A 12,755-nucleotide genomic window follows, 5' to 3' on the forward strand; every position below is an offset into this window, starting at 1 on the left:
TCATACTTAGTACACCGACATAGACCTAATACGCAACACAATCTGAAGACAGTCTGCCACAAACAATACTGGTCTACTAGTCTAGTGCGATGACCACCTGACAGTATACCAGGTGGAACTAAGAGAATTAGCAAGACATATCTGTGTGCAGAAACAGACAGCAGTTCTCAACAGCCGTGAGTGCATGTGCACTACACAGCAATAACACACACACACACATAAGGTGATACTCAAAGTGCACATTGTGCTTGTTACTGTTTTCAACTAGGTGCCCAAGAAGGCCAAGAGTGTAGAAGTGTGTAATTCTAACTTGAGAAATAGTTATAGTTGTGCGGTTAAAAAGGGAGAACTGAAATGCTGAAATAACAATGCTAAAAGAATGAACTGCAGGTTACAATTCATAGTCAGTGCTTTAAGAAGCAATATTGATTCACTCAAGAAAGAAAATCTGGATCTACAATCGAAGCCAACACTGACTGAAGCAAGTCAAAAGTAATTGTCTGAGTGGATAAAAATGTTGTATAGAGATAGTTTTCCAACTGCAAAAAGAACAACAAAGTCTGCTAAAACTGTTACATTTTCCGATAAAAACAAATATCATGTTTTGCAAACAAGTGACTGTGATGACACTCCAAATGATTATAAACTTGTAAAAATCAGTGAGCTGAAAATGAATGAGGTTTTTGCAAAAAATGTCAACAACAAACACAGATCATAAGGGGAAAAGAGTAATGTACTATTACTAACAGACAGTCATGGCAGAAATCCATCCAGCATGTTCTGTGAGAAAAACCGCAACACAGCAGTGTGTAGTGTCATGAAACCAGTAGCGGGATGTAAAAATGTTGTAGACACTAACTCTCCGACAAAATTAATGCAGGAAAATGACTCGTCTGTATAATAGGATCAAACAATGTGGCAAAAACATGAAGCAGAGGTTTGCTTCAAAGCGCTGCAGAATTTTTTACAAGCTAACAAAATGCAGAGACACAGTAGTTGCGACACTGCCTCATAGGCACGATCTAATTTACAGTTTGTGCGTAAACAAAGAAATTTGGAAAACACACTTTAAAATAAGGAAACTGTGTTCACAATATCCTAAGTGCAACGTACTGGATATAAGCAAGCTGCATCGAAATCTGCACATAAAGCATGGAATGCATTTTAACTATGAAGGAAAAAGGTTGGTTTATGATCGTATTGGTGAAATAATTAAAGGAAGACTTTTAAGGAATGGAACATTCTATATTAAAGAAAGATTTTTGAGGAATAGAACAATCTCAGCTACCTGTACATCCTTCCAGCACCAATGAAGAAAATAAAATGAACTAGAAAATAGGACTCCCAATAATCAAATAGTGAATACGCCCAATCTAAAATTTTATCATCATAATGTGCAATCCCTGCGTAATAAGATCGATGAAATTAACATACTGTTAACAGATGAACTTAAAGATATCTCAATGTTGCGCATTTCTGAGCACTGCCTTAATCCAGAGTACGCAAAATAAACAAATTAATTTTGGCTTCTTACTACTGCAGGGAAAACAGCAAACAAGGTGGGGTGGCAATCTACACAAAGGAAAAAATATATATATAAATAGAGGGAAACATTCCACGTGGGAAAAATATATGTAAAAACAAAGATGATGTGACTTACCGAACAAAAGCGCTGGCAGGTCGATAGACACACAAACAAACACAAACACACACACAAAATTCAAGCTTTCGCAACAAACTGTTGCCTCATCAGGAAAGAGGGGAAGGAGAGGGAAAGGCGAAAGGATGTGGTTTTTGAGATGAAATGAGATCCATCCTTCATGAAATCCTCCCCACTCCACCAAGAGTGTCTTTCCGCCGTCCACCTAACCTTCGTAACCTCTTAGTTCATCCCTATGAAATCCCCAAACCAATTTCCCTACCCTCTGGCTCCTATCCTTGTAACCGCCCCCGGTGTAAAACCTGTCCCATGCACCCTCCCACCACCACCTACTCCAGTCCTGTAACCCGGAAGGTGTACACGATCAAAGGCAGAGCCACATGTGAAAGCACCCATGTGATTTACCAACTGACCTGCCTACACTGTGATGCATTCTATGTGGGAATGACCAGCAACAAACTGTCCATTCGCATGAATGGACACAGGCAGACAATGTTTGTTGGTAATGAGGATCACCCTGTGGCTAAACATGCCTTGGTGCACAGCCAGCACATCTTGTCACAGTGTTACACCGTCCGAGTTATCTGGATACTTCCCACCAACACCAACCTATCCAAACTCCGGAGATGGGAACTTGCTCTTCAATATATCCTCTCTTCCCATCACCCACCAGGCCTCAATCTCCACTAATTTCAAGTTGCCGCCACTCATACCTCACCTGTCATTCAACATCATCTTTGCCTCTTCACTTCCGCCTCGACTGACATCTCTGCCCAAACTCGTTTTGTGTGTGTGTGTGTGTATATATATACACGCTTAGAGCGTAAGTCCGCGGCTGGCACGCTGCCAACCTGACGTAGCACCGCCTTATCGGCGGGGTCAAAGGTCAAGCGCTCAGAGAGCTGACGTAACATGCTGTTGCATACTCTATGCCGACATATTCACAGGTACCTTTACCTTTACACCAAACAAATACAGATTCATTAACAGAAATTTTACGTCTACCACGTGTTGATAGGAAGAAGGGTGAGGGAGACATATAAGTAGATTTGCCAAAGTCTTTATTAGCATTTTCGGTAACATGATATGTCTTATAGGCGATGATGTCTCTGTCCACGAAAGATTCGAGTCCAGACACGCTTGACACACCTGTTCCTCCTCGTACAATGGCGACTGTTAACCATTTCATTTTTTGACACAATCCCGTACGGGCGCACTAGCCGTACTAGGTGCGCCCGCCGTCCGGTGGTCATGCAAGAGTATATGCGTATGACGTCATTATATACGCTTTATATATATATGACTTAACTAGAACAAATGTCAAAAAGAATTATGAAATTGCAGCTATAAAAATTATTCAGTTCAACCTGGTTATTGCTACAGTTTACCGAACTCCATCTGGAAATTTTGAACTTTTCTTAAACAGAACAGTAATTGGTAAATAAAGTAAATAAAATGGGTTGTAAGTTGATAATCTGTGGTGACTTCAATATTAATTTCCTCACAAGTAGTGGAAATAGAGAGACCCTTTTGAACCTTGCAACATCCTATATTTTAAAGGCTGAAGTAAAATCTGCTACCCGAGTAACAGAAACTTACCAAACAGCTTTAGATCAATTTCTAGTCAAGAAGAGTTTACACAACACTTCACTAAAATTTTTCAATGCAGATTTTGGTGACCATCTTGCTCAAATATTAAGCATAAAAGTAAAAGGCAGTATTATTAACAACAAGTCTTTAAGAACCTCATGTAGATGTTATAATTAGTCTAATGTAAACTACTTCAACAGCTTATAACAGAAAAAAGAATGGTCAGAAGAGTACAAAATGAATGATATAAATGAAAAATTCAACACCTTCATTGACACATTAACCCATTTCTTTCAAATTGCGTTCCCACTGAAAACTGTAACTGTATGGGGGCACTTGTTCGAAATAAGGGGAATAATCATTTCATGCCAGAAGAAAAGGCTACTTCATGAAGTAGGTAACTCAAAAAATTCCTCACCTGAAGTACATGCATACTATAAAAAAATACCCCAAAATATTAAGGAAAAAACGGCAAAAATAATGCATAAAGATGAAAACATTTGTAATTCAGCAAATAAATCAAAGGCTATGTGGAAAGTTACAAAAAAAGAATCTGGAGAATACAGAGAATCCTGCAAAAATATAAAACTATCACAAAAAATCAAAAAGTAACAAACCCCTAAGAAGTAGCCAACTCATTTGATAACTCTTTTTACAGGTTTTGCTGATAATATGTTACAATCAAACTTAAACACAGGCACCCAGGCAAACGAATATAAAATAAGTGCATGAAAAGTATCAATGAACATCAATTCTGTTTCACAAGATGAAGGAGCTAAAGCAATAAAAGGACTAAAAAATTCCAACTCTGCAGGCACTGATAGGAAACCTGCAACAATATCAAACAAGTGCGCACCAAACCTAATTGAAAGACACACCTATGTGACTGCTCACTTCTGGCAGGCACTTTCCCTGATGTATTGAAACAGCGAAAGTTATTCCAGTATATAAAAAGGATGATAAAGATAATGTAAATAACTACAGGCCCATCACAATTTCCTCCTGCATCTCTAAAGTATCAGAAAAAGTTATGTATGACAAACTCATGAAATTTATAAATAAAAACGACATCCTATGTAATGAACAACATGGATTCAAAAATAACCAGTCAACAACAACAGCTATTTATGAGTGCATCAATTCCATCCTAAACGTGATAGACAAAAAGAGGAATCAATAGGAGTATTTATTGACTTGTCAAAAACGGTTCACATGGTGGATCATAAAATTATGCTATCAAAAGCTTGAAAGGTATGGTATTCGAGGTCTGACCAAGAACTGGATCAGTTCCTACCGACTAATCGTAAGCAGACAGTCTGCACCAAGCACACAAATATCGAACTGACTATAAACAAATTAAATGTGGTGTACCCCAAGAATCATGACCCCTTCTGTTCCTTCTGTACATAAACAACCGAAACTTAAATGTTGATGCACATAAAACAATCATATTTGCAATGACACAACAATTCTACTAAAAGGAGACAGCAATTAACACATACAGCAGTCAGTAAACATGGTCACAAAACAACGTAGCAGCTGGGCACAGAACAATAATCTTGTAATGAACAGAAAAAAACCACTGCACTAAAATTCCACAATGCTCCTAATAAGGACATGTTTATCCCATCGGTCTCTATCAATGATGAACTAGTTGGTAACAGTATTGAAACCAAATTCTTAGGACTCTGCCTGCAGAGCAACATCATATGGAATAAGCATATTGGACATGTCAATGCAGAACTGAGCAAAACACATTATCCTCTTTGCTTACTAAAATCATGCTGTAGTGAGAAAATAGTATTGAATGCATACATGTCTACTTTCATTCTCATCTTAGATATGGGGTCACCTGCTGGGGTAACTCTAAAACAGCTAATAGCATTCTTAAACTACAAAAAAGGGCCATTACAATCTTGTATCTGGCATTCCTCCATTACCATGTGTATACATTACAGAAACCCCTCTATTCTTTAAAATAAATGTAATAGGTAAGGACTGTAGACTTCAAAAAAACTGTTATATACATGATCACTATATCAGACAAAACAGAAACTTACATATAAGCGAAATCAGCACAGCTCTGTGCCAAAAAGGTACTTTCCACGTGGGAGTTAAGCTTTATAACAAACTTCCTGAAAACATGAAAGCTATTACTGAGGTCAATACCTTTGGAAAATCTCTAGTCATATTTACAGCATCATTGCTTTTACTCCATTGAAGAATATTTTAATTTCTGAAGCGTGTTACATAAATACTCATGTATAAAGTGTATTATTGTAACCTTACATAAGTATGCCTAGAAATGACTCAGTTGTATACTTATAACTTGACTTGTACAATTTCTTGTGCATAAGCTGCTTTGTAGACAACAGGACCATTAATACAATACATACTGTTATTATTGTTGGCATCTCCGGCTTGCAGCTATTAAAAGAAAAAGCCACATGTTTTCATATTAGAGTTTTTTCATATTGTTCAATGAGTAAGTTTTCATAGATGCAATAATTAAACAAATGCAATATTTTTTTTGCTGGGAGAGTACCTTTTATACAAGCTGTTTACTGTGTTGTGTTTGTAGATGTCGTCTTGTTGTGGTTGGTGGTGTCCTCAGGTGGGGTGTGTATGGTCCGCGTGTTACGTGGTGTATTGGGTTCATTTTCATGTCGGTGCTTGAAGTGCGCATTTATCGGTCATGACTGCTACAGAAGAATAGAAATTAGTGTCAGTGAGTTAAGAATTAAGTTTCCGTTGTGCTTACGTTATTGTGGTGTCGTTTGATGTTATTGGTTTGCTGTTTGTCATGCGGTGAGTCGTTTAATTCATTTTTTTGCTTCTTTTGTTAGGTATGGATATGACTTCTACGTATAATAGTGCACATCTATGGGCTGAAATGGGGGATGACATGTTGTCTGTCATTAAGTTTCTGCAACTTTTTGAGCTTGTGATGGAGATAGTGAAATGCGGCATATGCAAGCAGAATGTGCGAGCTGGAGGTAAGTGCGTAGCGCCAGAACGTTTTTATGGTAAGTAATCGTTTTTTTTTGGGTCTATTGTTCGCGCCGTATGATGTTTGGTGGGGTTTTTGTGTGTTGTTGGGTCGGTGTTATTTACTGCATGTGTTGGTGGTTGATGTTTTGGTATTGGTATTGTGAGCTGTTGTTGACCTATATAGATCAAGGGAAATGTTCGATTCCAAAGTGTCGTCATAGTTATGTGTTTTTTGGTGTTGTGAGTTACTGTTGACCTATATAGGTCAAGGGAAGTGTCCGATTCCAATGCGACGTAGCTATTTTTTTCTATTGTGAGCTGCTGTTGACCAACATAGGTCAAGGGAAGTGTCTGATTCCAAGTTTTGTTTGTTTAGGTGTTGGTTTTGTGGTACTGATAGTTGCGGTGTAATTATGATTTTTGGAGTCGTTGGTTTCTTAATTTGCGGTATCGACAATTTTGGTCGAGCTATGTAGTGAAGGGAAATGACAAATTCCTGTCGATGATATAAGTGTAGCGGAATTTTGTGGTGTTTTTATGTCATCGTTTTGTGTGGTTTGGGATCATGGTGTGTGACTGTATGCATTTATATTTAGTTTGCCCCCACCCAAAAACCCCCACTTTCCCCTGCTGATCCTGTTCGTTTGATTATATTTTTGGAGAGAGATGTGTTTGTTGGTTTTGTATGTATTTTCGTGTTTGTTGTCGATTGTGCAATGACGTCATAGGCGCCATATTGGAGACATTGAGAATGGTCGTTTCCACCATATTGGCGATGTCATGGGTCAAAGCAGACGGGTGGAATCGGACGTTTCTGTAATTCCGATCCTCACACCTCATAATATCACTAGAAGGCACATTGGCAGTCATTTTTTTCTGTGTAAACATTCATATAACTTTAAATGTGTGCTGTTTGTTTTGCATATGTCGTGCCTTAATTAACGAAAGTTCTCATTTGATGTCACAGCATCTTTTGTTTTATATCAGCATGATAGGAAAGAGAAACCAGCAGTGTCGGCAAGATAGAATGATGAAAAATGAATAAACAAATGGTTTATAATTCTTATTTCTGACTAGGTAAAATTGGTCCTACATTACTGCGTCACTTGAGTGAAATTCATCCTGTACCATCAACAGCATTTTGTCAAAACAATCATGTCCATTTTTACAAACTTCCAAAATTCCACTGGATCTCCAGGGCTCAATACCTTCATTAATAGAGACTACATCCCCCTGTCTTTCTCGCTTCTCCCCAACCAGCTTCAAATTCAATGTCCATCATGTGCAAAATGCTGTATAAACATAAATGTAGGTATAAAGATGGTTATGCAAATAATAACCATACAATAAAATGAACAGTAGAGCCCATAATTCTGCACAACATATTATGTGATAGTTCCAAAGGGGAACAAGAACTGCTTAATGAACAGGAACCCTGAGTTCTCGGAAATTTTTGTTTTGGGTGAGTGATTGAGGAAGGAATCAATATACCCCTTCAAGTTCTGTGTCTTTTGCCATGTTTGTCGAGTATGTAGCAATTACAGTAACAATTCGGAGCAACTTCTCATAAACACTGCCATTTAGCTTCGGTTGAAAATTACTTAACTCACAGTTTCTTGTATTATCAATGACTTATATACACTGTAATAGTAATGCACATTTATGAAACATGCTTTGGAAATATTAGTTGAGGATGCAGGTGGTGGCAGCTATTGCAATTTCACAACTGCAGTATAGCCAACACCATGTGAGATGACATATTTCAGCAGCTGGATATAGTAGTGGAAAGGCAAGGACCACTTGAGATATCGTTAAGATTCTACAGAGATTATGCTACAGTACTTGCTCTCCTACTAGCAGCAGCTTATCATAGGTCGCTGGGGAAACAAAGGGTACGTAGCGACTGGAAAAAAGTGCAGGCCATTCCCATTTTCAATGAGTCATAGGACAGCTACATATAATTATATGCCTATATTGTGGTGTCAATCTGTTGTTGAATTGAGGAATGTTTCACACTCAAGCATTATGACATTTCTGGAGAACAAACATCTCCTCTATAAAAATTAATGTTGATTCTGCAGACATCTTGTGAAACTCAATTAGAGCTCCAGTGCTCTGGTTGATGCCCTCTTCCTAGACTTTATGAAAGCACCTGACACTATCCCGCACAGCTGTCTGGTGACACGAGCAACAGGAGTTGGCAGTTGTGTGTACACGAAGTGTGCTTGCTTGCTTGCATGAATGGTGTATCTTTCCCTTTTTCTGATGAAGGCTCTGGCTGAAAGATTCATGTAAGTGTCTCTTACTTGTGCTTGTCTGTAACTTAACGAATCTTCTTTACTGTGAATAGCAATCTATCTTTTCCTACATTGTTGATATTCCTACCTGAAGTTACCATTGTTTGGCAAGTCTCAGATGAGTATTTTAGTGCATATTATGAAATGCTTATCTTCCAGCAACTTTAAATTTCAACTTTCGGCACTCCTAATTTAATAGTTCCTGTTTCCTACCCCATGGATAATATTTTGCACCAATTATGGGAAACAAAAAGTAATGAATTAACAATACTATCAAGTGTTGTAACATATTAGACTTTTGTCAGAAGAACATTACACATACCTAACCTGGAAAGACCTGGGAAATACGGAAGCGTCCGATCCCGCCCGTCTGCTTTGACCCATGACGTCACAAATATGGCGGAAACAAAAAAAAACACACACTTTCCACAAGAAGCCTAATGACACTAACGGGACAAGCGCGGGAAATGGGGTGTTTTGGGTGGGGGGGGGGCAAACTAAATATAAACAAATTTAGACGCCTTGCGTAGCTACAACGTCTAAGTGAAGACAGCCATGCATGAATACCCACCCACCTCCCCAGGGGTCGTAACCCCTGCAACCCATAGAGGATAAAGATGCTTCAGTAGCTGATTAGTGTTTTTTGTCTTTTTTTAAAAAAAATCTCACGGGATAGAACGAACAGATCAGAAAAATAAATATAATAGGCTAAACTAAAACAGAAATTGGAGGAAGCAGATAATTAAAATTAGTAATAAGTGTTTTTAAATTAAAAAAAAAAAACTCACAAGTTAGAACGAACAGATCAGAAAAGTAAATAAAATAAAACAGAACTGGAGACAGCCACACTCAAACCAAACTCCGCGCCGTCATGACGTCACACACGACGACACCCTTACGTCACGGGTCAAAGCCGACGCGTGGGATCGGACGCTTCTGTCGACCCAAGACCGGTGAATCAAATTTCAAACTTACTTGGTATCGCATGTCTCTTCTGCGACCTGGCCGTCTGGCAGCTGCATCTGCTCTCTGACTCTGTTCAAATATTTCAATAAGACGTCTGTCGAGAATATTCTCTTCTGGCTCCCAAGTGCTGTGTCTGTATAATAAGAGTATTTTATTTACACTCACAGAAATTTACAAAACAATCCATATGGTATAATCAAAAAACTACATCTACAGGATAAATTCAATTAGTGTAGAAGGTATGAATGTAACAAATTTTAGTGCTGCTCAGTATTTAATAGTATTTAAATAATTATCACATATGCTAACCTTTGACTCCATCCTTTCCACTTAACGAAATATTCAACACGACCCTGAAAAAAAAAAAAAAAATTATTACACAAGTTTATGAAACAGAAGCAAAGCATAAATCACAACTGGGCAACTGCAAAAAATCTGTAGCATTTTCTAATACGCATAAAACAAGCTTTCAGGCAGTGTGTTACACACACTTCAACAGAAAACATTTTAATTTTGTCTTTGTACTGCCTCATTATCGTTCTACTAATATTCCGAGTTTATGTATAAAGCATCCTCCCATCCGTCAAGGTATAGCAAAATCAAATGCCACCCTCCAGGCCACAATTTACATCACTTTAGAAGCTAACCACACAAATTTAAGGCTACACGTTACCCTGATTATGGTTCCAGAACTTTTCTTTAAAAAAAATTAAAAGCTATTAAATTCCTATAGGAAACTATTCGCTTAATCGGTCTGAATAAAAGTGACAACAAAGTGAATCCTACGTTCATTAATACCACCAGCACATTGTAAGAGACAAAGCAAATTTCTAGGATGTATTTAATAAACCATGGCACAAGAGATAGTGAACGATTCACATATTTCTGGTGTTTTAACTGTGTTCACTCATTACGGGACGTCTTTCTACACTATGGGTGGTCGGCAACAGACTGCCATTACTACACCCAAAAATTGGAGGGTACAACATACCTTCCTCAGTCTCTTCCTCATAATCCTCTCAGCTGCATACACGCGATCACCCATTGGTAATTCCATTCGCTGCACGTAATCACAAAAGAACACGCTGTTATGAACAGCATCAAGTATCGAAACGCTGCATTTTGTAAATACAAATAAAAGCAAGTACCAGCTGGCTGTTCCGACCGTACTAGGTGTTTGTAAGCTAGTTGTAACTGTAGTTAACTAACAAACCACACAGTTATTATCAACTTCACATTTTCTCTCACTGTTTGAATGTTTCACAACACTGTGTTAAACAATAGTATAAAACACTTTCCACCGGCAAAACCAACGGTCTGCGTTGACACACAAGAGATACAAGAAATTACTATATTACAGGAAACATAGAAACACACATCACCAATTGTATGTCAATACACAATATAATAATGTTTCCACACTTGCGCAACACCTCCATTCAACGATTTCAGGTAAACCAAAGTTACTGCTATTAGAATATCGGGGATACAGATAACACATACAGGAACTGGCGACAGCAACCTAGCGTCACATGAAACTGCACAAGGTGACAACCCACGTCATTTATGGAACATGAAATTAATTAATCAGTCGCCTATCTACCTATCAAACTAGTCTTTTTACTCTTCTACTCGCGGAGTATTAAAGATGGTATTGTTATTTTAACTATAAAATCTACAATGTGGTTACAGATTACCATCACATACTGATATACAATGGGGAAGGTACCGTAATTACAAGTATCTTTGATTTACAATGTCACAAATTTAACAGTTTTTTCCGCAACGTAGTTTTTTTAAAGCAGCAAGTGCTATTCTATGGCTTACAAATAATTGTAGCAACCAAAGAAAAGCCTCTGTAGAACCACACGTATTGTATCATTTTAAAATAATTCTTAGAGTAAATCTGTAAGAAACCTTATCAAATGATCCTTCCAATTAAACTTTTGGTCTACATGTGTACCTATCAGTTTTCCAATGAGTAATCTTTCTAAAATGATAGTAGTCAACATACGATTAAGGTCTTCTCCCTGATTATCGCTCATATAGAGATCGTGAGGAAAAGATAAGGATAATTATATGTACTCAGGGACTTGATCAATAACTAAATACAAATATACCTTTATTCGGGAGAAATTACACAGTGTTATTCATCAGACATAGTTTTTGTTTAATTTTCTAAAGGGTACATCTCGTTTATGTACTGGGGGAAAGTAGAGGACCTAGTACACTATGTTTTGGTCATTGGCACCTGCAGAAATTTATCCAATGGGACGGAAAAGGCTCTAAAATTGTAATTGTTTATATAGATGGGTTGGTCAGTTACGAGATGCGTCATGCCTTGTAGCGTTCACATAATAAAAAGTAATGTACTGCACTAGAGTACCTCAATTAAATGCGAATAATTCATCAACATTTGAGCATTTGCGCTATAAAACAAATTCAAAGCATATTCTTTTGCGTTTGATACTGGAACTGTTAATGCAGTCTGTAACGCTTTATAGTCACATCAGTGTGGATTAATTATTGATTTTCACAGTTATTTAAATCGCAACACCTGAACGTCACAGTATTGAGGATAGTCTCCAATAAAAAAGAAGAAATCACCCACAATTGTACAGTTCAGGTTTCTAGATACAAATGAGAAGTGCATACATCAATTTACCTTAACATTAATATGGAATTCAATGAAATCCAGACCTTTAGCTGCTTACAGGCGTTGATAAATGTCAACGGGGGGAGTTGAAAATGAATGCCCCGACTGGGACTCAAACCCGGAATCGCCTGCTTACATGGTTGATGCTCTATCGTTCTGAGCCACCGAGAACACAGAGGATAGTGCGACTGCAGAGACTTATCTCTGGCATGCTCCCTGTGAGTCCCACATTCCCAACTTAGTGTCCATACACTACATTTGTAGAGCCCCAGCCCACTTTACTCATCACTCACAGCAGTCAATCTACCGATTTCCGTAAGAGTCTGGGCAATGTGACTGCATCCGCACTGAAGAAGATCACTGGTCAGTAAGTCTTATCTATATGAAGACAGTATCTATTCTTTCGGACATGTCTGAAAGAACAGATACTATCTTCTTCAGTATGGATGCACTCACATTGCCCAAACTCTTACAGGAATCGGTAGATTGACTGCTGCAAGTAATGAGTATAGTGGGCAGGGGCACTACAAATGTAGTGTGTGGACAGTAACTTGGGAATATGGGTCTCAAGGGAGCATGCCAGAGATAAGCCCCT

At 38.1% G+C, this 12,755-nt stretch overlaps 1 protein-coding gene across 1 annotated transcript in view; it reads right to left on the reverse strand.

Moving 5' to 3' along the window:
• The window catches only part of LOC126258200 (polycomb group protein Pc), a 69,854-nt gene extending 58,893 nt beyond the window's left edge, over window positions 1-10,961 (reverse strand). The window contains exons 1-4 of the mRNA XM_049955622.1: window positions 10,653-10,961; window positions 10,496-10,564; window positions 9,814-9,857; window positions 9,514-9,637 (exon numbers count right to left, since the gene is read on the reverse strand). Coding sequence (XP_049811579.1) covers window positions 9,514-9,637; window positions 9,814-9,857; window positions 10,496-10,561 — 234 coding nt within the window. The 5' untranslated portion in view covers window positions 10,562-10,564; window positions 10,653-10,961. The remainder of the gene's footprint in view (window positions 1-9,513; window positions 9,638-9,813; window positions 9,858-10,495; window positions 10,565-10,652) is intronic.
• Between the last annotated feature and the right edge of the window lie 1,794 nt (window positions 10,962-12,755).

Source organism: Schistocerca nitens, chromosome 1, assembly GCF_023898315.1.
Source record: "Schistocerca nitens isolate TAMUIC-IGC-003100 chromosome 1, iqSchNite1.1, whole genome shotgun sequence".
Taxonomy (NCBI): Eukaryota; Metazoa; Arthropoda; class Insecta; order Orthoptera; family Acrididae; genus Schistocerca; species Schistocerca nitens.